The following is a 25,156-nucleotide window of genomic DNA, read 5'->3' as shown; positions in this document are numbered from 1 at the left end:
GTCATGGGGTTATATGTGCAGATACCAGGTTGTAATTGTGATTTGTTGAGGGGCCAAATTACAAAAGTACAACATCTATAAATAAGGGGTTATGGTCCCTAATCTAGGGTTACATTATCTAATTCTCTTCAACCCCATCTTGAGAGAAAATTCGGCTATAGAAAAAACCCTAAGGTTAGAAGATTCAAAACCCATCTCAAGTTTTCTTCAATGGATTCAGGTATAAGCTTCCGCTCTTTTAGATTATTGTTAATCTTTTTGAATTAATCATGGCTTTATGGTTTAAATCTAACATAAACATTATTGGTGAACTATATACATGTATATATAATAAATTCTCAATCACTGATAAGTACTCAAATCTGTTGGATTTATCAATTTGATTAGTTGATGGCGACTCACTGTGGAGTGTGGAAATAGGATTTAGAAGTGAGGCCTCAACCTCTCTCCGTTTATTTATTATTATTGTTTAACCTTGGGCTGGACTGCCGACACGCACATTTAAGACCCACCTGCACTGGGCGTACTCGATATGTCCGATTATTTATGGCTTTTTTTTTAAAAAAAGATTTTATTTCCACAACCTAAAATTAAGACGTAACACTGCGCTTGAGCTTCAGCATGGCTTGTGGGCTCCCATATCGGGCCTGTTTAAAACCCTCCAGAGCCTTCAGAAACGGCCCAAAAGCTAAGCATTTATTTGCTTTAACAATATCACACGCGGCATTATCTCGGCCGTTGGATTAGAGAGAACCACCTTCGCAACCCCACATCCGCTCCCCTCCTCTGTATAAATTCCCCATCCCCCGACCCTCACCCTCAAAAACCCTAGCGCCTTCTCTAGGGGCTTTGGAGGCTACCCCTGCTCAGTTTCTTCGAAAGGTAAAAACTGTTTCTTTTTAACTTTTTTTTTTAATTTAATTCAGTTTTAGCTTAATCGATTTGATTTGATGCTTCTTAATCTAGTCGGCAGGCTTTTTTCCTCGATGCCCGATCGACTCGTTCCCTTGAAGCTAAATCAGATTCACTCTTTTTAGTCCTCTCTTATAAATTTCTCTCTTTTTTTTTTGGTTTTAATATTAGAGCAGGGGATTTGGAGTACATTTAATTATTTAATTGATTAAGTTCATTTTGTTTGGCTTCATAATCTGGTCATTGCGGATAATATCAGTTCCCAATGGACTCGTTCCCTTGAAGCAACATTCATCCGTTGTAGTTCTTTATTTATTTTTTTACGTATTCCGTTATCATTTGGATTATTGGAATACTGTGAACGGAACTACATACACTCTTTTTTTAATTCCTTATTTATTTAAAATGATTTTGAAGGCAACGGTGATGATCCTACTACAGACCTGTAATGATTTATGCGGAAATGATCGCAGAATCAAAGAACATCTAAGGGGCTGAGTTGTCTTATTATTACCACTACAAGTAGAAAATATTTAAAAAAAATGTAAATGATTAGTGTAGCGATGATGATCCTACTACAGACCTGTAATGATTCTGCGGAAATGATCGCAAAATCAAGAACATCTAAGGGACTGAGTTTTACCTTAAACTTTGTACTCTAGATTTTTTTAAATTTTTTTAATCGTTGTTTATGTTAGAGATTTGGAAATGTATATGCTTCATAAAAAAGGAAATCAAAGGCCTGTGAATCTGGAAATGAATTGGTCTAAGAATGAAGTGAAGCAAAAAAAAAAACGCTTCCCTCGCTATCCAGTGCAGTCGTTATTGCATTTGGACGTTGGGAAGCTACAAAGTTTAACCACGTCGCCATTCTCTGAAGTTGTAGTATTTATGCAGGAAATATAATGGCTTGTGAATTTATTTTTGGTGGGTATTTCTGTTTGAATATTAAATATGGATTTGGAGTGTTTAGGTGGAAATGATGCTTGAAAACAATTGATGAGTGAAAAATATTGTAGAGGCTTGTATAGAAAATCATAACATAAGGGAAGGGGGAGGAAGACGGTTGATTAGCAAGTCTTTTGATACAAAAATTTCAAAACCACCCTATTTGAACATTTAATTTAAGAAAAACGATTTGTTTTAGACCTTAATTTAAAAAACCGACTTGGTTTCTAAAAATTCAAAAATTCACGGGAGTTGGAACTCTCGTAAAGTTGTATTTGTTGAACAGACATCACGGCAGTTAAGTTGAACTTGTGTGGGGTTTCAGTCTAATTTTTAGAGAAACTCTCAAAAAAGTTGACTTCAACTCCACGGGAGTTCAACTCCCATGGAGTTAGACCATGTGTAGCAGGGGTTATTTGAAGAGTTATTTGGTTGCAGTATGGGTTTTTTGAAAAGGTGAATCAAAAAGACAAGGCCAAGGGGTGAAAAATTCACCTCGGGTATTTCTGACAAGGCCACGCGCGTGACAGGTCTCGCAGCTTGCCAGCTGTCGTGTGGCAAATTTTGATTGGGCGGGATTTTTTTTATACAATGGGCGGGATTTTTTTTTATACAATTAATTTTTATTTTTCAATCTCTATAAATAGAGACTAACTTTGTGTCATTTGGACACCAACCTTGCGTAGCGGTTGGTCCGATGAAAACTACATATCCAAGGCAAGAGAGTTGTACTTTGAGAAAATGGGTACGACGTTTAATTTGGTGGATGAGTGGAAGATGGTTCGTAATCAGCCTAAATATATGACAGGAGAAAATGCATCTGGTAGTAGTGGCTTTAAAAGAAAGATTAGTGGTGAGGATGTTGAATCATCAACTCCTACCCTTGTACGTCCAGAGGGTAGGGAAGGACGTGGCAAAGAAGAAAGCTAGAGCTTCCTCTAGTAAAACATCTATGTCAAGGAAATCAAAGGGGGCAATTGAGGAGTTATCTAAGCTAGTCAGTGCTCATGAAAAATTTAAAGAGAAAAGATCAAGTACTGCTTCAGCTATGAATAACCTGGCTCATTCCAAGAATATGGAGATGTGGTTATTCTTGAAAAACAAACCAGATCGTGACGATGAAGATGAAGAAGCTTATAATATGTTGAGGAAGAACCTGTTTGGAAAATAAGACCTTCTCAAAAAGTTATGATTGTGTGCTTTTTTCTGATGTTTTTGTGTGCCGTTTGTTTAATTTTGGAGTTGTGTGGGTGTCTATGTTTGTTGAATGTATTAGTAAAAGTGTTGTTTATGTTTGAATAAAATTGTTGTTTATGTTTCAATAAAGCCGATTGATATTGACTTCTCACTGTATAATAGTACAAAAGATATAATTACTACTCACTGCAAAAACAAACAAATGTTGAATTGACCTTTCACTGCAAAAAATACAAAGGATGAAATGATTACACCTGCATAATAATACAAAATATGAATTGACAATTCTCTGCACATGCATGCCCTATGACACATGTCTCTGCAATTGCATGTGAATTCAATTATTTGAACAACCACCCTTCATTATATAAACTGATCAAATGCACATCATAAGTATACCTATCAACATTTCAAAAATCATAGCATCCAATGGATCCTTTCCTAAATGAGTTTAGTCTAGAAGAGTTCCAACAACAATGGGAAATAGAAGAAAAAAATACTTGATAGGCAGCGAGAACTTCTTGAAGAATTGCAAAGGAGAAGCGAACAACCACGTAAGAGGAAATCCATACATAGAGATCATCATGCAGCGCATGAGAGACTCATGGCCGACTACTTTGCCGAGTCATGCACTTACACTGACGCCCAGTTCCGACGCAGGTATCGAATGAAAAGGCCTCTCTTTCTATGAATTGTGGACTCTATATCAAATTACGACGATTACTTCACACAACGGCGCAATAATGCCGGCAAGCTTGGGTTAACGCCTATCCAGAAGTGTACGGTTGCCATACGCATGCTCGCATATAGAGTCGCAGCTGATGCTTGTGATGAGTACGTCAAGATAGGAGAATCCACTACTATCGAGTGTACTCGCAAGTTTTGCGAAGGGGTAATAGCATTGTTTCAAGATGAATACTTACGACAACCAAATGTGGAAGACTTGCAGAGGTTGCTCCAAGTTGGACAGGAACGTGGATTCCCAGGGATGATTGGAAGTATTGATTGCATGCACTGGCAGTGGAAAAATTGTCCTAAGGCTTGGCAAGGGCAGTTTACTAGTGGACACAAGGGGACGGCAACAGTTATCCTCGAGGCAGTTGCGTCATATGATTTGTGGATGTGGCATGTTTTTTTAGGGCTTCCTGGTAGTTTGAATGACATAAATGTACTAGATAGGTCACCGGTTTTTGATGACATTGAGTCAGGTGAAGCTCCACGGGTAAACTTCACCGTGAATGGGCGGGAGTACAATCTTGCATACTATCTTGCCGACGGAATCTACCCTAAGTGGTCTGTCTTCGTGCAGTCAATTCAAATGCCCCAAGGCAACAAACATCAATTTTTTGCCAAACAACAGGAATGATGCAGGAAGGACGTGGAACGCGCATTCGGGGTACTCCAAGCACGCTTCGCTATTGTCCGCCAACCAGCTAGAATGTGGGACCTTGATGTCTTAGGAAAAATAATGAGGACGTGCATTATTTTACATAACATGATAGTAGAGGATGAACGAGATACGTATTCGCAAAACTGGAAAAATATCAACTTTGAACCGTCGAACAATGCTAGCTCTAGCGCCTCTTTCAATGTTCAAACAGACGTGTTGCCGGAGTTTCAAGTCCATGTTCAACACCGATCTGAGGCAGATAATCAGACTAGAGCGGAACTACGAGATAAGACCCAACATATTCAGCTGAAGAAGGATCTCATCGAGCACATTTGGCAGAAGTTTGGGACAACCTCCGATTAGATTTACCAATTTAGTGTGTGTTTTCTTGCCTGTTTTTAATAATTTGGGTGTGTTTGGTTTTCCGTATGCTTAATAAAATCGTATGTTATTTTATGTTAATTTAAAAATATTATTGAAAATTAAATTAATAATATATATTTAAATATTATATATTATTTATTGAATTATTAATAAAGTATAATTATAAATATATGAGTTATATTAATAATAATAATAATAATAAAATAGTAATATATATGAAATAGGAAAAAGAATGAATAAATATGGTGGGGTATATGTTGAAGTGATGTGGTTTATGGTGGGTCCCAAATAAAGTAAAAAACTTTCTGAAAAATCTCCTGCTGTAGAGTTGATAGGGAAATGAAGATTATTGAATTAAATAAAGTGATGTGACAGGAGAGAAGGAGGTGAAATTTTACCTCCTGCTGGAGATGGTCTTATAGGTTTTCCAAAACATGCATAACAGCCTGTACATGTTTTGTATCCAAAACATGCATAACAGCATTTACATGTTTTGTACGTAACGTATCTCATATACGTTATATTTACCTATTAACAATAATTGATCTCATATACACTGAATTATAATAATATACATAATTCAACCATGAATTAAACACGAATCAAAAAAATACTCACAAAGAGTGCATATATAAATCATAATTAATTCACAAAAGTATAGTATTTGAAAATTTATAAAAAAATATAAATTTTAACAAAATAAGTTCATATACAATCCAAAATAGATCCTCTCCTCCCTCTCCCTTTCTACCCCTTACCCATCACTCTTCCCTCGTCTCATATGTCCTGTTGATGAGATTTGAATATCCGAGTACCCTGTTGTGTATGAGAGTTGCGAAGTGTCGGTTCCATTAGTATGCGAACTGTCGGTTTTATCGTCACGTGGTCGTCGTCGTCGTGTGTATGTTTATCCAAATGATCGAGACATGTCCTCACGGTAGGTAAACTCGTCGACGTGAGTCTTATGAAACACATGTGTTATTGTCTTCTTGACTCCTAACGCCACCGAATCTTGAATCTTAGGCATGTGTGCATCAATATCAGTTTCAATGCTATCAAAAGCACGGACTTGCGAGATAAACAACTTATTAAGTACAATCTTAATAAAAAATGTTATAACTTAGTTTAAAAACTTATATAATCCCTCCCGATCATCCCATTAGGGATGTAACTGTCTGTCGGTAGGTGTAACATGTCTCTAGTTGATAGTTGTGGGTCACGCAATATTCATTTTCGTGTGATATCCCAATGTCAACCCATATACGCGGTATAGTCAATAGCTGTGTCTCTTGTATCTTGTATGAAATCTCACCGGTGAGTCCATCTGTGGACAATTACATCTGTATGCTAAAAGAAATTGGCTTTGTAAGTCGCGGTGCACAAGCAAAGTTGGTCTAGCAACATGAATGTGCTCCCATGACCAAATCTAGATCAACGTGCAACATCATTTGAATTCTTTATTCTGCATTAAGGATACTCTACCCAGTTCTCTATACAAGTATGCTAACACCGTACTGCCTCACGATAATGCGCTGTATAAACCAAAATCCTCCAGCAGTATCAGTTATCGCGCATGTACAAGAGCCTTGCTCGTATCATGAAATAGCATGCATCCTATCATGTGCAGTATGTATGCACCAGCATGAAACTCAAGCGTTTCAATGGAGGCATCTGCTGTTATATCTCCTTAAAATGTCTAACGAAGCCACAATAACTTCATCGCATCATTCCTCAAGTCGGGAACCTGACTAAGAAGCCTAGCACATTTCTCATCTCAATTATGGTCATCGGTGCTCGTAATTGTCAGGCCATCGATGCGGAACCCAAGTATAACAGTTACGTCCTGTAAGGTGATAAAACATCCCTTATATACATGTGAAATGTGTTGATCTTTGTCATCCACCTCTCAATCAATTTAGTGATAAGCGGTCAATCAAACCTAATATATCGCACTGTCGAACGCTCATAGAACTCGACCTGAGCTATCAGCTGTAGTACTCTCTCATCCTCAATGACCCAAGCCGAATGACTCTGAGAATGATTGACTATGGTGATGTCTAGTACAGGTTGCGCGTCAAACAAAATTGATTAAGTATATTGAAAAAAAATTAAAATTAGTGGCAATGCTAAAGAATATATATATTAAAAACGTTTTACCTATCATGAGCTAATATGGTCTGAACAATGACTTGTCTGGAGGTACAAAACGTCGGAATGTATCGGTCCTGGAGCCATAATGAATATATTTGAGATTAAAATATTAACAATATACAATATGTTAGATATTTTAGTTGAATGACTGACTTGGTCATATATAAAAAAACATATTACAATAAATGAATGCGTAATGTGAAGGAATAATTTAAAACCAATCATTAAAATTAGATCCCAAACATAGTACGAATCGTTACAAATTACAATACGAATGTCATACGGAAACTAACACTATATGAAACGCTACAAATTACTAATCAATGTCTAATCCTAGCTGGACAACTGTTTTTGTTGTGGCCCGGTTGATTGCATATACTGCACTTACTTCTCCTCCTAATTCCTTTACGATCGTCATCCATATTATTTCTAATTCATACGGTACGAGGGCGCTCCGTCGACCTTTTATACAAAGGAGGTAATGTCTGTGGCATGTCTTGTGTCCAATATCGACTATCATATGATGGACGAAAACACTCTCTGTATGTTTCTTGATAGTTGTAAGTAGAATAACAACCCGCGACTAATTCATAATGTGAAATTGTTGCATCACCCTGTAGATCAGAACAAGCCGCGACAAAATGTGACCAATGAATCCATTATTTTCGTCGTAGTGGTGTCCATCATTATCTTTGTTTTTACCATCTTTATGATAAAAACAAACCACATTATAGCTTGTTTTGTTATTTTTATTGGCCTAAAGTTAACATTTTTGGCAATGGCATACAAGCGAACCGCATGAATTAATTTCTCCTTACTTTCAAAAAGATCACTCTTCATGACTTAGAAGTCCTCGCCTTGTGTAGCATCACCGCTATTAGTGCCAATAGGAACACTTTCCATCATGGAGTTATCAATCCATTCTTCTCCTTGAAGTTCATTGGGCGACGGATCCTTTAAGACAACATACTCATTATTAGTATAACATCCGTCAATGTGTTGGTTGTCTCTTTCATCACTATATATCAACGTCATGCTATTAATTTGTAAACCGTCCTCTTCATCATCATTCTCGGATTTGACACTTGCATTATCTTCTTGATGGGTCGTGTTAGTATCGAAAGCATTTGAAGTGCCCACCATCGAAGGATCATTCATGTATTGTGATTGTGTCCAACCTTCATCTTGTTGCGGAGATAAAAAGCCGACAGAGTCAACTTCAATGTCCTCCAACATGCAAGAGTACATTCCGCGTTATTCAACGATTTGCCCAAATTCCTCTGATGTTTTTCAATAAACAATTCGACCGAACGCTCCTCGTTGTGTAACACTCCAATGAGACCCATATCATAGTCACTTGATATTTGAATGCCGTTTGTTCTGTTCCCCGTAACAGGATAATTGCAAATAACATTGAGGTGATACTCACGTGAGTTGGTTAATGTAAGTTTGTGTAATTTATTAACCAGTTCATCGAAAGTACACGATTTTGTTATAAACAACGGTCTCGTCACACCTCTTTCATAAACAGGCATATTATTTTTGAGATAGTTAATCTTCCCATCATATGAACAAAGAATTACGATTCGATCGTTCATCATTACCTTTGAAGAGTAAAAAATTCATGATCAATATTACACGAAAAAACTTAAAAAAAATGTTACTTACCATTAATCCCTATCTTATTAATTTTAGAAACCCATAATTTTAACCAAATTCATATATCAATATCAAACATATGTAGTAACACTAACATTTACATTTTTGATAATTTTCTCTCTAAATACACAAAATTATTTAAATTTTTTTCACAATCTTCCTAAATAATACACAAGTAATTTCTAAAATCTAATTTTTTTTCCAAGTAGTCATCATGATATAGGGAGAATCTTTGGACATGAATATTGAATCTTTGGATCCTACAATGAGCATAGAGGAGTAGGTATGTGCGTGTTCATGTTTATATATCTGTTTTTAGTCACCGAGTCCCCATGTGGGCGATCAAAGTCGTGCGATTAGGGAGAACGGGGTTGTGATGGTATTTTACTGCCCTTCTTGAGCTATCAGAACACCCCTTTCCCAGTCCAAAATCTAGGTCTAGTCCAAATTGCTCAAGCTCTTGATTGTCTCGAGTTCATAGATATCGAGCTACTAATATGCACATAAATTATGATTAGACTCGATGCAGCTAACGTTAACGGTCATATGTTTCTAAGTTTAAAATTTTTTAGGGTTACTTGCGGGTAGACTGTTTAATATTGCATAATGGGATGGTTACTTCTTCGACCAAAACACAGGGTCAATATTTTACCCTTCTTACGTTCGCTTTTCTAGAAATGGGATGGCCATCGGCTACAATCCACAACTCTTGAAATAAGAAATAGTTATGAATATTATATGTACTAGCGAATAACCTCCGCGTGCGGGGAAGTACGAAACCAAACTTTATTTAAACAAATGGGAAAGTAAGGACATGATTTTACTACCATAATTATATCATATGTGTCTGTTTGGTTGATTTCTTAGAATCAAAGGGGAAAAATAGTGATTGGAAATTATAGAAAGTTGATTTTTATTCATTTTCTCAAAAAAAAAATTATAAAATGAGTTTTTTTAAATGAATTACAATCATCGAATACTATGATGATATCTTATCTTTTTTCTTAGTTTCAAGAAGCGAACTAAACAAAGGAGAAGAGACTATAAGAAATAGGTTTTCGATAATAGATTTTCTTGTTTTTATAGTCAATCCAATAGTTATAGAATGGAAAAAGATATCAGTATATAACAATCTTGATCTTAGATGTAATGCGTAGATAATTCATGCCCTTCAATATTGTTGACTTTGTAGATCAACATGCGTCCACAAATTCAAATGATCAAGTTCGTATTTTCATCCTAGATATCCTGTATAAAAAAAAGAGAGAGGCAATATGAGAACAATGCTTTACAAAAGCGAAAAGTAGGACAAAGTGAAACTGGAAGCTCGCTACGGACCACATGAGAGCTTAGAACCCGTTTGTTTTGAGTTTTTGGGAGGGGAAACTCTGTCACAATTCTGACTTTTGTGCTTTCAAGCCAAAACGCCTCAATTGGCAGGGTTTCTCCTCCCAAAAGAAAGAAACAAACGCACCCTTACTGTTTCACTCTCATCGCCCTTCCTCCTACCGTCTGGAATCAAAAAATGTAACATGAACGTAGGATGTGGGCATCAAATTAAAGGTTTTCTAAAGTGTCTGTCATGAGCACCTTTCGAAACCTTAGAATGCTGACAATTATTTGAAAGATGTGTGCGAGTATATAAGCCACGCATTAATGAGTAATCGACCAAATAAATTAGGTGAAATTTCTGCAAATTAACTTTAACCGGTTGTCAAATTAGAGCTCCAAATTGTAACTTAATTTCGCTATTATCATAGTTTTATTGCTAAAAATGTGGTGGTAGAGTTTGTATTAAATCTCAACTTTCTTTTAAACGTAGTTTTAGAGTATACGTCGGTTGATAGAAATTTTTTGATGCTAGCATCATTTTAGTTTCTTAAGGGTCTGTTTGGCGGATCTCTCCAAACTAGGTCAGCTTGGTTTTATTTTTTAACCAGGCTAGAATTGAACCAGGTACGGGCCGTTCAATTCTAGCCCGGTTAAAAGCCTCCAAAATAGACTAACAATAATTGTGTCAGCTCTAGCCCAACTTTTCCTAATCAAACAAGATGCTAAAATTACACCAGGTTTGAACCTGACCCAGTTTTAGTAGTTCGCCAAACAAGGCCTTAGACCGTGTCTGTAAACTTCACAAGACTGCTTTTAGGTGGTGCAACATTGATCTAATACCTTATTTTCAGTTTAGCAAAAATCAGGCCCGAATTGAACTAGTTATTTCATGTTCAAAATATAACTCCTAAACCGGTTCTTTTGTGCACCAACCCTTCCATGGTTCAATTTTGGTCTAGTTAAGATAAAACTAGGCTAACCCAAGTTTTATTTTGAAGTTGCCAGATACCTATAATTTTTCCTGAAGCACAACGGTCAGCTCCGTGCTCTTCATTTCTCATCCCCGGTTGAAAGTCTCATTTCTTACTGCCTCTGTTAGTTTACCTGCACCTAATACCATAGACCACGTACTACTTGGCAGTAAAAGCAAGGACTCGCAGGATCTTACATTCAAGATGACCAACAAGATATGAGGATGGAATCAGCACTACATACGCTTGAACCAATCAACAAAATTATACATAATCATATATTAACTGATAGATAACAGCATTGTTTGGCAACAAGAGATTGTGTCTTATTTAAGAGATTGTGTCTTATTGGCTTGGTCAATAAGCTAGTAGAGCTGTTTGGTGACAAAAAATAGGAGAAGATTATTTTGGAGATTGTGTCTTTTGTAAGTAGCTTTTGGAAAGCTACCTCAAGTAGCGTTTGTCTTTGGGAAGGATCTGTTAATTTTTTTCTTCCGTTTTTGCCCCTAATAATTAGGGCAAATGAAAGCTAGTTGTATCAATAATATCGCATGTTTTTTTTAGTCATTTAACAAATTTAAGTTAGTTGTACAGCTACTTTTACCAAACAGCTCTACTTCAATCAGCTAGCTACACAGCTATCAGCTTTCAGCTATAATTTCACAGTTTTCAGCTAGCTTAACAGTTTTCAGCTATAATCTCGCAGCTTTCAGCTAGTTTTGCCAAACAGAACCAACATCTCATAAGTCATGCTTGCATGTGCATGCTCATGGACGGACGCAAAACAAGGAACACAAATCATCTAGTGTGTAGCATTTCATTTCCAACAAGTTGCTGTGTTTAGTTGATCCCGTTCTTTTTAGACGGTGAATATATTTAGCTAAATTTGCCTGAGGACTGAATGTTTTTGGCTGAATACTGAACAGCAAGGCCAAATCCTTCATTACAAGCCCTCAACTTGAAGGAAATAAAAAAAGGGGAATAGCGTTATAAGGAGAATGATGGGGATTTAAATGGAAAAAATAAAATAATCCCCTATACAGCTTTTATGCAATTCGTAAATACGCCTTTTGCACAGTGTGTTCATAATGTTAGTCTAGCAAAAGCAGTGGAATGGCTACAACGTAGGCTGTTGCTGACTTTAATGAATCATATGCAAACCTTTTCTAGTTTGCTGAGGTTCTGGAAAATCAACACAGAACGCTGTAAAACCTGGGGACCAACTTCAGTTTTTCTCCCCCAAATAATATGTTCTGTCCCTTTTAGTTTCTTCAACTTTGTATAAAGAATACCATGCAATCAACGTCCATCTTCCATCAACATCATCTAAATAAACACCGCTGCCAAAAAAAATTACATATTCCTTCCATTTCGCGAGCAACCAAAACAATGTACAATTGAATTTCTCTTCTTTCTTTCTTTTAGTTTTCTCGTGTCATCTAGGCCCTGAAAGCTCGATAGCTTCAACATCAAGGGATGACTCCTCTACGAAGTCTAAATAAGTTGGAGACATTGGTTGCGGCTCTAAAGATGAGGACCGAGGAGGGAATTTGGGAGTGTCCGCCTTGTTTTGGGATGAGGCTTCCCACTTGTCGGCAAGTCCATCTCCTTCTAACATTCTGACGACTTCAGACATCTTGGGCCGGTGTGATGGGTGGAACTGAGTGCAGAGTAGTGCAACCTGAACCATCTCTTCAACTTCGATCCTGTCATAGTTGTTCTTCAGACCCTTGTCCACCATTGTATGCAACTTGTTCTCTTGATGCAGCTTCTTCACCTGCACCAACAATGTATTTGGTAGGAGACTTGAAATGTCAAATAGAGATGGTCAAGTATTAAAGTGCCACGTAAAACAGAAAAATAACTTCATCTATTAGATGCATGATTAAAGCTTGAAACAAATTCCACCATCAACATATGATGTGCGTCTATATGTCAACAATGATTCATCGCAGAATCATTAACTCACAATGCATTGTGTTTTATACCTTATGTTAGATATGTACTTGCTACCATTGTTTACAGCCAGCTACCACCAACATAAAAAATCAGCCTTATAGATAATATAACTTGTAAAAATTACTTGATGGATTTGATTTGACTTTCATAGAATCTGATGCCAGATTAAGACCTTTATTAAGGTAGAACTGTGGATTGTTGCAATTGGATAAATACTGCCAAGAACAATATAAGCCGTCATCGCAATTCTTTGGGTTTACTTGCTGGAATCCTTTTATAAATATGTCCAGTACCTGCTTTGAATCTTTGATGTTGAAAATCTCGTTCAATCTATGACAATGTACCAGAAGATATCTGAACATTTGAAATAATAACACAAGTGTCTTCTTTTTCTTTTTATGATTAAAATTATGGCATTAAGTTGATTATTTTTTTAGAGTACTCTATTGAGAGAAATTGCAATCAGCTTTCCTTTGATGATGAAAACAGAGAGTTCAGCATATTGGTCATTTTACCGATTCAAGTGATATCTGGTACCTCTCCAGTAATATGCAATTCAAAAGCAAAATATTTGACAAAATATGCGTGTAGTATAAAAGTATAAACCCAGTATATTACTTAATTATAACCTTTAATTAGAAAAAAAACTTACCCAGTCAAGCATCACGCCTTTCTGCCCTTTCTGAATTGCTGCTCGTCCAAAATCCAGGGCTTTTTGACCAGTAATCAGTTCAAGTAATAAGATCCCAAAGCCAAAAACATCAGTTTTTTCTGAGGACTGCCCTGTCGACAAATATTCAGGAGCTATATGACCAACAGTGCCCCTTACTGCGGTGGTCACATGAGACTCCTTATGATCTAATAGTTTTGCCAGTCCAAAGTCTCCAACAATTGCTTCAAAATCTTCATCAAGGAGAATATTTGCAGCTTTAACATCACGGTGAATTATTTTAGGATCGCATTGCTCATGCAAATACAACAGTCCTCTTGCCGTCCCCAATGCTATTCTTTTCCGCCTCCACCAGTCTAAAGCCGGCCTTCCACGTACATGCTCTACCACATAATAAAACAAGAAGTTAGCATATGTTCTTTTCTAAGTAGAACTTTTTATTTAGTGGAAAACGTTGGTTCTTATCTTAATTTGAGTTACCTCTAAGTTGAGAAGCAACACTTCCATTAGGCATGTAAGGGTAAACAAGAAGTCTCTCATTATCAGCAATACAGAATCCACATAGTCTAAGGAGATTCCTGTGAACAGCCAAGCTTATCATTTCAACCTCGGTTTGGAATTGAATTTCTCCACCGATAGCATTATAATCTTTCAGCCTTTTCACAGCTACAATTGTACCATCACGCAAGCTGCCTTTGTACACAACTCCATAGCCACCTTTTCCTAAAATATTCTTCGAGTTGAAATGATTGGTAGCTGCTCGGAGCTCCTTGAAAGAATAACGCTTCAAATGACCTAAACGTACTTCTGGATCGTATTGGTCTGCACAGAAACAAGCTACTCCAGACAAGCTTTCAAAGAAAGCATACACGAGAGATTCAACTTCCCACAAGTTTATAGAACACAGAACTGTTGAACTAGATAAGAAACTAGCAAATGAGATTGTACAATAACAACAAGTCCGCAAATTAAGGGTCAGAAATGACCTTGCTAATTTTCCTCCATGAGGTGATATTATGATTTCTAAAGATGGAAGTTCAATGCACTCTTGATGAAGCGGCAATGTAAAATATTTGTCTTGTATATTTTATGTATGCGCAAGCGTATATATTGGCCTTATCTTTCATACAGTATCCTTGCATTTGTCTTGTATATTTTGTGTATGCGTAAGCGTATATATTGGCCTTATCTTTCATACAGTATCGTTGTGATCAATGAGGAATGAAAAAGACAAAAATGCATTTATTTCTATCAATATGTTCTCTGTACTTTCTCCATTCATAACATTTTTTCCACACTTGTGAGAGGCCGATAGTGTGTAGTCCTTTATAAACATGAAAAAAGCATTCATGTTCACCTGAATATGAATTGTGGGACAATAATATAAGCCTTTCTCACCTGAATATCACAAGCCTAAATTTGTTCAATAACCATATTTTATTTCACAGAATCCCTCTCTAGATAGACCTTAGGTTGTTACCTCCCTACAAAAATATGTCAATCATTTTAATGGTAATAGGGAATAATTCCTACCGCATAATTTGTATGTCTCCTCAATTTGAAAAGCATATGGTTGCTTCCATATTGTATCTCTAATAAATCACCTCCATGTTGTAGGGGTGTTAGAAAAGATGAGCACAGAATCTTCTTTAGTACATATATGTGAACAATCAGCACATATATGAAAATGAATGCTCATGAATGATGGTTTACTAGTCCATAAGGACAATTTGATTGCAACTATTGAACTGTAAGAAATGGCCAGGTAACAAGGAACATGATAAGAAGAAGAAAAAGAAGAAACATTTCTCACCATTTACATCATAGAAAACCTGTCGACTGTGATGCCGATGCCACCAAAGAAGCAGTCCAACAACAATGATTACCACAACAACAGAACCAACACTTGCACCAAATGCAATAGCCACACGACGTCTTCTCATCACTCCAGGCTGTGATTGAGCTGAGAAACCCAAGAGGCCTATTAATTAGACTAGTCACCGGTAATAAACCTATTAATTTTTAACAGATTTTTTGCTTTACAACAATATCAATATGGTAATCAAAAGTGCAAATCATTCCTTACCCTTAAGGTCATCTGGTGGAAATGAAATGGACTCTAGAGAAACGGAAGAACAGTTACTCACTGAATTTTGACCACAAATTAAAGGATTTCCTACAATGCTGACAAATTGTAACGCGTTTAAAGTTAGTGATTTTGCGTCTGTGACAAGGATCTGGTGATAAAAATGAAAAGAATGACAAAAACTTACTTGAAAGTTCTTGCAGAAATCTTTGGTATAGAGCCACTTAGATTATTATAAGAAAGATCCCTACAAGAATTTCAAATTTAAGAAAATTTCATTACCTCTATATAAAGTAATGCAGATGTCTTTGCTGTGTGGAACGATAAAGATAACACTTACAGGAGAGTGAGACCTTTGATGTTTGACATTAAACCAGGCAAGGCTCCAGAAAGGCTGTTATTATTCAATCGCCTGTCATATAAAATAAATAGATGATTGTAACATTTGAGTCTGCAAAATTAACAACAGAGAGGAAAAAAGGTCTTAATTTGCGGAAGTCCTACAAATAATTCAGGTTCTTCAGGTCACCAAGGGAACTAGGAATGCTGCCGCTGAACTGATTGCTAGAAAGATCCAGCGTTTGGAGCTTCTCCAACTTTCCTATATCAGCAGGTATAGGTCCAGAAATAGCATTGTTCTGCAGCAGCCTACAGGAACAAAAAGAAAATCTTACTTTCCAACAGAATTGTGGCATATTTATATCCATAACCATCCAAAGGTAAGGTTTTGAACTCTACAGTCTAGATTCTAAAAGCAAATTTTGAAAAAGAAAAAAAATATGGTTATTTTGCAACCAAGTTATGTGTACAACACGGTCTTTTAATACAAACAAGATGAATACCAAAAAAAAGGCTTCCAATCAGACTAATAGATCCACTTACACAGATTGAAGTTTTGTTAGATTTCCAATTCCAGGTGATAGAGTCCCAGACAAGCTCTGGCTCGGTAGGCCTCTGCATAAAAAATGAGAACAATTCAAGGGACTAGTAAATCAGAAAAGTGTTCGGATTATGCGAATGTTTCTCTTTGCCTTGCAACTGCTTAAACACGATGAAAAAGATGGTGCATTTCTTACAGAACGGAGACATATCCATCAGCAGAGCAGGTGACCATCCTCCAGCTACATGGATCCACTGAGTTAATGTCCCAATTTTCAAGAACATTATATGGGTCATTTAGGTCTGATTTTATGGCCATCAACGCCACCACTGCATTAGCAAGAGTAGGCGTAAGCAATTCCTAAAGTTACCACTGTAAAGGACAGATAAGATACCACACTGATGGATCAATTGTATTATGTAATACTAGAGCATATGATGATCAATAACTACATAGTATACGCTTGTTTGTCACCAACTACTTAAAAAATATGAGACAGGATTCCTAAGGGATAAGATTTCCCATTGATACTGAAGGCAAGCGTGTATCGGAAAGAAGTGGAGTGGGAGAGCAACAATTTGTAACAGCAGGTTCAGATGATCTCCTACTACTGTTACTATCTCAGCCTGAAAAACTTAATTCGGACGAAATAGATGGCAATCCCCTAGCAAAGAACCACAGAAAAGAAGAAAATACCACTATGGAGAAGTATTATGAGAATAAGATGGAGGATTTTGGCCACTGCTGTTAATAATGGCTCAATTTGCTAAATCTTAGATACATCACAAAAAAAAAATGCTGCAATTTGATTTCTACATGAAATTGTTTTAGCTGGGGCATCATTATCTCAAAGAACTCAAGACATAATGACCAATCAGGGTCTATTCAAAATCACATAACTACAAGGTATCCAGGGAGGATACTCCTAGAATTTTGATAATGAAGAAATAAAAGACAACTACAAGGTGTATTTAAAACCAGTTAATTAACTTAATTTGTTAATTAATACTCTGAAAGAATGCTTCTATAATTCGAACAAGTACTCAAAATTAGCCAGAGAAAACCCAATCTAGAGTCTCAGAAGAAGATATTTCAAAGACTGTATCCCAGAGATCCCAATGAGTCTTTATGGTGATGAAAAACTCATGCTAAAGAGAAGGAAGATGAAGCTCAGGGTCTACTCACCTTCATAGTTTATACCCGAAGGCGAAAGAGTTGCAGAGGAAACTTGAAGCAAACCCAATAATGTTAGCACCAAGCTCACCATCGAAAAGGGGCAACAATTTCTTCTCTCCATTTCAGCAGCAAAAACACCAGAACAACTGAGCTAATTCCATCAATTTCCCAAAAGTAGAACCCCTCTCAACAAAAACCCAGATACCAAAATCCCTCCAGAAACAATCAGCGTCAAATTCTCTTTGAGTAGAGCATCTAAACTCAAAACCCCAGATAGGGGATAGGATCCTTCAGCGTAAATAACTAGAAAAGGAGGCGGCTTTGGGGCCAGACTCCAACCAAAAGACTCTGAAAACAAAAACCCAGATGCAAAATCCAACACTGCTCCACAAAAGGAGAATCCCCGCGGTTTGATTCAGCGAAAAGCCTCTCTTTCAGTCAGAATTCCATCGGCATTCTAAACCCAAGAAAAAAAAAATTCAATAAAAAGACAAGTTTTTCTTCTTCAAGGTCCTTTCCCTTCTTCACCTCTTCTCTAATCGACAAACTCAAAAGGAGCTCTCTCCACTATTATATTCCCTCTTTCTTCTTCTTTAAGCTCTGCTCTGATTCCTTGTTACCCACTCTCAATTCAAAGCTCTCTACCTTCTTCTCAGTGAGCAGAGGAGATGAGAAGCAACCAAACACGCAAAGGGCCAATGCTAACTGCCAAAGATGACTCAGACGCAGATGCAGACGCGAAGAGTAACAAAAACATATTCTTGTTTTGGTTTCTGAAGGGGAGAGATTTGTACTACAAAAGATCAAGTGTCAAAAAGCACCCTCTTCATTTTTCTTTCTCCTTTGAATTTTCTTTTGAGAAAAAGAAACAGCTTTGCGTCCACTCACAGACTCACTCGCGGTAACTAGACATCCCTCTTGTGTTAATATTTCACTCTCAAAACAATTTGTTAATTGCTCCATTTATTTCTTGCCCGAAAAATAATTACTAAGTATAAGTTAGATTCCTTTTTTAACAGAAACATTAGACATTTCTGATCCTACATAACCCAAATTTAAGGCGAATTGATCCATTTCGCGCAACTTCTATGGTGGAATTACTTTGTTAGCTGTTATATAAGAAATCAAAAAAATTTGTAAATAGGGTCTGTATCGTATCAAATTATGCCATCGATTCATGTGATTTCATATAAATTGAAAGTATTTATATTTTCTTTATTGTCAAAAAATAGTGAGAAATTCACTACTTTATTACAACCGTTGGTTTTAAGATAATTGTGATTCTTGTGATAAAGATAGCGATCGCTCTACCCCTTAAGAGTTTAAAGATGGCGGAGAGTTTAAAAAACAAAGCAACATTCATCATATTTGCAATATTCTAGACTTTAAGGGACTGTTTGGTTCCATGTTTTTGAGGAAAAGACTCTCTTGAAAGCCTGTCAAAAGTGCCAAAAGTGTTACTTTTTTGCAGACTTTCAGCTAAAATCTTTTTTTTTAGAGACGATTTTGGCCGAAAGCCTGCCAAAAAGTAATATTTTTGACACTTTTGGTAGGCTTTCAAGAGAGTCTTTCCCTCAAAAACATGGAACCGCCTAAGATACAAAGCTTGGAGGGTGACCCTACGTCAAAATTTTTGAACCCTGAGCTTATTGATATCGCGCAAGAGTTTAGGTGCTAAACAGTAAAAAGATACCAAACAAACATTATGACAACAGAAAATCAAGATAATATTTTAATTTGAAAATGAAAAGGAGAGTAGATCTTTGGCAGGTCACATGGTTTAGCATTTTTGTCTCAACCTTTGTTGGCTTCTTCCCACTCATCAGTCATCAGCCTTTTTTTTTATTTGTACTGATGATGTGAGTCTCCTACACTGAAACTGAAATCTGTGGAAAGAGTAAACGTGATTTCTAACGTATCTTACATGAAAAATTCTTTAAGTACCCAAAATATGGGACCAATAAAGGGGACAAGTGAGGTGTTCCCCTCCTATTGGATAATGAGTTGGTCATCATTAATAATGAGTTGGCAATCATTAATGATGGCCAACTCATTATCCAATAGGAGGGGACACCTCACTTGTCCCCTTTATTTGTCCTATATTTTGGGTCTCTGTAGCAAAACTCATATTACATTTCAAATTGTGTGTGTGTGGTAAACAGAACTTTTTTTGCCTGAGAATTTTGCTTGTTGCGCATGTGAGTTGCCCATTGGCAATGATTTGTTTTGTAGCTTTTGTTTTTGTCCTTCAAAGGGATCTTAAAAAAAAAGTGAAGGTGGGATAAAACAATGCAACCAAATCCCTAAACAGGGTTTTGAGAGGGGTAGAGAGAGAGAGAGAGAAAGCATGGGGGGTTGCCTCTCTGAGCATCAATAGGGAGCGCTAAACCCTAGATTTGGTGGAACTCTTATCCCTATAAAATCCTCCTCCCTTTGTTTGTCTGCTTCTTATTATTCTGGGACAGTATGAATAGTGTACTCACGTTGCAGGCATGCTGCTTTTCCCGTTTGCCCCTCTCTTTTTCTCTCCTCTCTCTCTCTTCTCGCACATGCAGGGTAAAATTTTAACGAACCCCTGTTAACGTGGGCGTTTTCACACAAGCCCTGCACGTTTTCGTTTCACGTAACCTTCTAAACTTTTGGGGTGTAGCGTAAAACATAAATTTAGGGGTCACTTTCTTAAAATATCTTATATAATAGTTAATCTACTATATTATATCATACTATACTATATTATAGTTAATCTAGTATATTAGTAATATTTATTAAATAGTAAAAAAATATAATAATTAAAATATCTTATATAATAATATATTAAGTACTAGTATTTAATATGTTGATAATGTATTATATTATTAGAATAATATATTGTATAGTAAATGTAATATAAATATTATAAATTAATATATTATGTAATAAACAATATAATATATTATTAAGTAAAATAAATTTTTTTACTAAAATCTAATAAAATAATAAAAATATGTTGATAATAAATAGTAATATAATAATGATATGGTAATTGTTATAATCACAAAAACTTTTTAATAAATAAATTGTAATAAATTAATGACTATAAAATATTATATAATAGCATCATATTTAATAATATAATCATAATATATTGTATATTAAATGTAATTTAATATATAATATATTAAGATATTATGTAATAAATAATATAATATATTATTAAGTAAAATAATTTTTAATTCTTCAAATTTATTGCTAACAAAATATTAATGTAAAAATAATATATTCATAATATAATTCTTGATGTTAAGTAATCACACAGTCAATTGTATCCGTGGTTGGATGAGGGTGAGGTTTTGATGAAGGGGTCACTTTCTTCCCCAACTTTATATCTAGCTTTGAGTGGCTGAAAAGTCTGTAGAAGTAGAAATACAAAAAGGACAGGAACTGGTTCCCCCGTGATTCCTTCGATGATCTAGTCAGTTGGTGAGTTTGAAGTGGAGAAAGGAAAGAACTGTGAGAGTTGTTGTGTGTGCAATATAATTTGCAGATTAGATTAGATCTAGATCAATCACCTTTTTTGATTTAGATCAGATACCTTTTTTGATTTAGATCAGATACATTGCCATCTAAAACAGTATTGCTTCTTATATTGGTAGAAGAATGGTAGAATGGTCAATTCAGTCGAGCACAGAAGGGCGGTGGCGAAGTATGGGCGGGTGGCTGAGTTAGCTTTTGCTTAATTTATAGGTGTCGGCTGGCGACTAGAGGAAAAATCACCTCAGCATTGAAATGTGGAGTGATTAGAGGCATGACGGTGCTGACGTGGTCCGATGAATCATGAAGACTATCGGGGCTAGAGGCATGATGGTACCTTCCAGGCATTAATTATGACGTCAACGTTGCCAGTGGAGGGATCAAGTCCTTTAGCTTGGCCGAGAAGTAACGTCTTTCAAGCCGACATCAGGAGGCGTCGAATAGCTAGTCGACTGAACTCGCTGTGAGTAGTCTTTGACAAGAGGGGCGACTAGTACCACATTTCGAGTCGACATGAACAAATGTCGACTCGGTGAGTCGATTAAGTTGTAACCCTTGATGGTCTCGGTCGTCAATTCGATTGGGGCATTGTATGCAGAAGTACATCTCTCCGTTGATGATGAAAAGTTACACTTAGATGATTGAAAATATCATAACAATAATAATATTTATTTATATCATAAGTTATTAATATATTATTAATAAACTCTAACATATTAGAATCATAAAAAATTACTTGATATTAAAATATTTATAATATATCAATTTATTAACAATATACTAGTAATAACATAATATAAACATTACTAATAAGATTATATTATATTAATAACAGTAAAATATTATATCAGTAACAAAATAATATTATTTTAAAAATGTTATGTGATATATAAAAATAACAAATTGATATACCAAACTAATTAACTATATAATTATTTAAAAATAATATGTTATGATTAAAGTATAATATAATATTATAATACATTATACAAGATTATAATATTATATTCAATACTTATAATACTATAATAATATAAACTAAATATTATATTATTTTATTTATAATACATTTTATTATAATTAATATATAATATGTTTAATATTAATATTGTAATGAGTCAAACAAATGTTGATAAAAAATACTTAATATTGTGTTTTGAAAACACTTTAAGTGAAAAACGCAACACCATAATGTTTTTTTTTAATAAAAACGCAACAAGGAAAACGTCATCGCATCCAAACGAAGCCTTAAAACTTGAATTTGAACCAAAAGAAAACCAACTAAATTGTTTTACAAACTATTGCCCAATTAACTTTTGGATTAAACTTGTATTTTACATCCACTAAATTTAGTTTGGTAGAGTTGGTAAACGCATCGTAGGCTGGAAAAATTACTACTTTATGATGCAAAAAGTAGGAAAAAATGCTTTATAATTGATTAGTCTTCTCGAGGTGTTGCGGACTCCAACGGGAGGGGAATTTCTGTCGCTTTTCGGTGGGGATGTACGAAACCCACCCAACCCAACCAATACGTACAAAAGCCGAGCAGCATAAACCATTATTTTAACATAAAAATGAAAAGAGTGGAAGGGAAAGGATGCTCGTTTATTTTTTATTTACCTACAGAAGGTTTGCCAATGTGCTCGGCGGTGATAGTGGTTGGTTTCCCATGGTCAAAGGAAAAAGTGTTAATTTTACAAGACCACCTAGCCTTTGAGGGTGTTGCACATAAACCCTCTAAACTTTATTTCTCTCGCATAATCCTCCTGGACCATAGTGTTTCCCCTAAAACTCCACTGAATTTTAGCTTATCTCATCTAACCCCCCTATAGTCTGCAAATAACTAAAATTTTTTGAAAGAAAAAACTCAAACTTTAGGGGAAGACATGTTGCGTATAAAGAACAAATGATAAAGTTCACAAAATTTTGACATTTTAGATATTCCCAAATTACAAACAAGAACATTTATGTGAGATGAGCTAAATTTTAGGAGGGCTTTGTGCGACACCTCATAGTTCAGGAGGATTATATAATATAAGTAAAATTTAGTGGGATTATGTACGATACTCCTTAAAGTTCATGAGGGTTTTGTGAAATTAACCCAAAGAGAGTGAGTACACTTTTCCTTGAGCTTAAATTGCAATAAAACCCAAGAACTTCTGGCATTTTACAGTAAACCCTAAAATCGCACAAACCCTTAATAACTATTGGAGCCGCCGAAAATTTCCAATAACTTTTGTGTTTTTGCAATTAACCTCTATATATAATGGCATTCGGTCCATATTTTGTGTTGGTGGCACATTTAGATCCTAAATATGGACTAAGCGTGATTATGTGGGGAGGGGTTTGTATATATACATGAGAAAGAGGGCAAATAAGTGACAGCTGTTCAATCACAAATAAAAAACGCCACACTCACCCGAAGTGACAGAAAAGCGGACCTAAACACTATTGATATTAGAGCATCTCCAACAGCTTCCTCATTTCTCACTTTTGGTAAATTTAGTTAGGTTTTTGGCCTAACATATTCCCCATCTCATTCCCCAAAATAGGGATGGAGGAGAAAAAATGGGGAAGCTTCCCCAAATCTGCAGCATTCTCCAAAATTTTGGAGAAAAAAATGAATTCTTCAAAATGGGAAGGCTGTTGGAGTTGGTGTAAAAATTAGTTGGAGAATATGACTTTTGCTTCCCTATTTTGGAGAAAATTTTGGAGAAGCTGTGAGAAGTTAATACTAAACATAAGTTTTTTTACTTGGTTGTGAAGTGGCAAATTACCATCAACTCATTCAAATGGGGGCCACAATCATGTGGATATGAATGTGCCACTTCACTAGCAAGCACAAATTCGTGGATTAGAGAGTGGATAGGGATGAACCAGCTCACTACTATGTACAAAATTTATGCATATAATATGATGATAAATGATGACTATTAGGTGACAACTCATTTAGCAAAATGAGCTATCAAGAGATAGAGAGGTGATGTCCACTGTTATATATATATTGCAGTTCTAATGGTTCTTGAGAGTTTAGTGGTATTTTAGAAGCTATTCGGGTTTCCTGCCAAAAACTAAAAGTTCCTAAGGTGCCGTTAGGTAAGGGAATGAGGAATGAGGATTTAAGAGAATGATTAACTTAGTTAACCATTCACTAAAAGTTAAAAATTATTTAATTTTGTTTGGATTACATAGTTAACATGAAGGATTAACTTTTGTGTGTTTGGCGAAATAAGAAGGGTTAAGTATGTTAATCCCTCTAATTTTGTTAAAAAATGCCACCTTTAACCTTATTAAAAGTAGCAAAAATTCTAATAATTATGATATTAAGATGACTTTAACTAGAATTTAGAGGGTAAGAAGGGACCAGTTTGATAACCTAGTAGGGTTGTAACTTAAAAACCGATAACCGAAAAAATAACCACACCAAAGCCGAACCATAACCGAAAAAACTGAGGAAAGAAAAAAACCGCACCAAACCGCAAAAAAATAACCGAAAACCGAAAGGTTTGGTGTGGTTTTGGTTTCAGATGTCTGGAAACCGAAACCGAACCGAAAAACCGATTATATATATTGTAAGGAAATTATATTATTTATAGATATATATTATTAATATACATAAAATTTTATGTAGAAACTTCAAACTTGGGCTTAAATGAAGCCAAAAAAAAGGATGGTCTTAGCCTGCGTTCAAACATTACTACATAGTCTACATTAGACTTTAATTATATTTCTAGGGCTTCTGAGAATCTGAGTTCTCGTCCATCGCCCCCAAAGTCCCAAACCCAACGAGCTTTTGGTCCTTCGCGCTCCGTCTCGTCCCCTCTCGTCCATCGCCCTCAAATCTAGGGTTCTCCCGTCCATCGGCCCCAAATCTTGGGTTCTCTTGTCACCGGCGAAGAAATCCCTTCTGTCACGTGGTACTGTAGCTTTC

General features: G+C 35.8%; 2 protein-coding genes and 1 long non-coding RNA gene across 3 annotated transcripts; 2 read left to right on the top strand and 1 right to left on the bottom strand.

Annotated features, from left to right (window-relative positions):
• LOC109828896 lies at positions 828-3,208 on the top strand. Its single transcript, XR_002243889.1, has 2 exons — positions 828-882; positions 1,330-3,208. It is a non-coding gene; the product is annotated as an uncharacterized LOC109828896 (long non-coding RNA).
• On the top strand, positions 3,854-4,423 carry LOC109839051. The gene has a single exon (XM_020407486.1). The coding sequence runs from the start codon at positions 3,854-3,856 to the stop codon at positions 4,421-4,423; it is 570 nt and encodes a 189-aa protein (XP_020263075.1).
• LOC109828895 (protein NSP-INTERACTING KINASE 3-like) lies at positions 12,181-18,516 on the bottom strand. The gene is made up of 11 exons (XM_020395881.1): positions 17,725-18,516; positions 16,736-16,868; positions 16,542-16,613; positions 16,164-16,307; positions 16,000-16,071; positions 15,847-15,906; positions 15,660-15,757; positions 15,387-15,536; positions 14,054-14,395; positions 13,556-13,956; positions 12,181-12,721 (listed from the first exon to the last, which is right to left on the bottom strand). Exons 1-11 carry the CDS (start codon positions 17,834-17,836, stop codon positions 12,380-12,382), a joined length of 1,926 nt encoding a protein of 641 aa, XP_020251470.1. The 5' UTR covers positions 17,837-18,516; the 3' UTR covers positions 12,181-12,379.

The sequence above is a fragment of the Asparagus officinalis genome, chromosome 1 (genome assembly GCF_001876935.1).
Source record: "Asparagus officinalis chromosome 1, Aspof.V1, whole genome shotgun sequence".
NCBI lineage: Eukaryota > Viridiplantae > Streptophyta > Magnoliopsida > Asparagales > Asparagaceae > Asparagus > Asparagus officinalis.
This window is presented reverse-complemented; position numbering and strand designations above follow the sequence as displayed.

Excerpts from the sequence above, each read along its gene's own strand:
- LOC109828895 (XM_020395881.1), bottom strand. The coding sequence starts at position 17,836 with ATGGAGAGAAGAAATTGTTGCCCCTTTTCGATGGTGAGCTTGGTGCTA. Across the intron at positions 16,308-16,541 it reads CTAACAAAACTTCAATCTGT|GCTGCTGCAGAACAATGCTA; the intron begins GTAAGTGGATCT and ends TTGTTCCTGTAG. Across the intron at positions 12,722-13,555 it reads AAGGCGTGATGCTTGACTGG|GTGAAGAAGCTGCATCAAGA; the intron begins GTAAGTTTTTTT and ends TTGTTGGTGCAG.
- LOC109839051 (XM_020407486.1), top strand. The coding sequence starts at position 3,854 with ATGCTCGCATATAGAGTCGCAGCTGATGCTTGTGATGAGTACGTCAAG.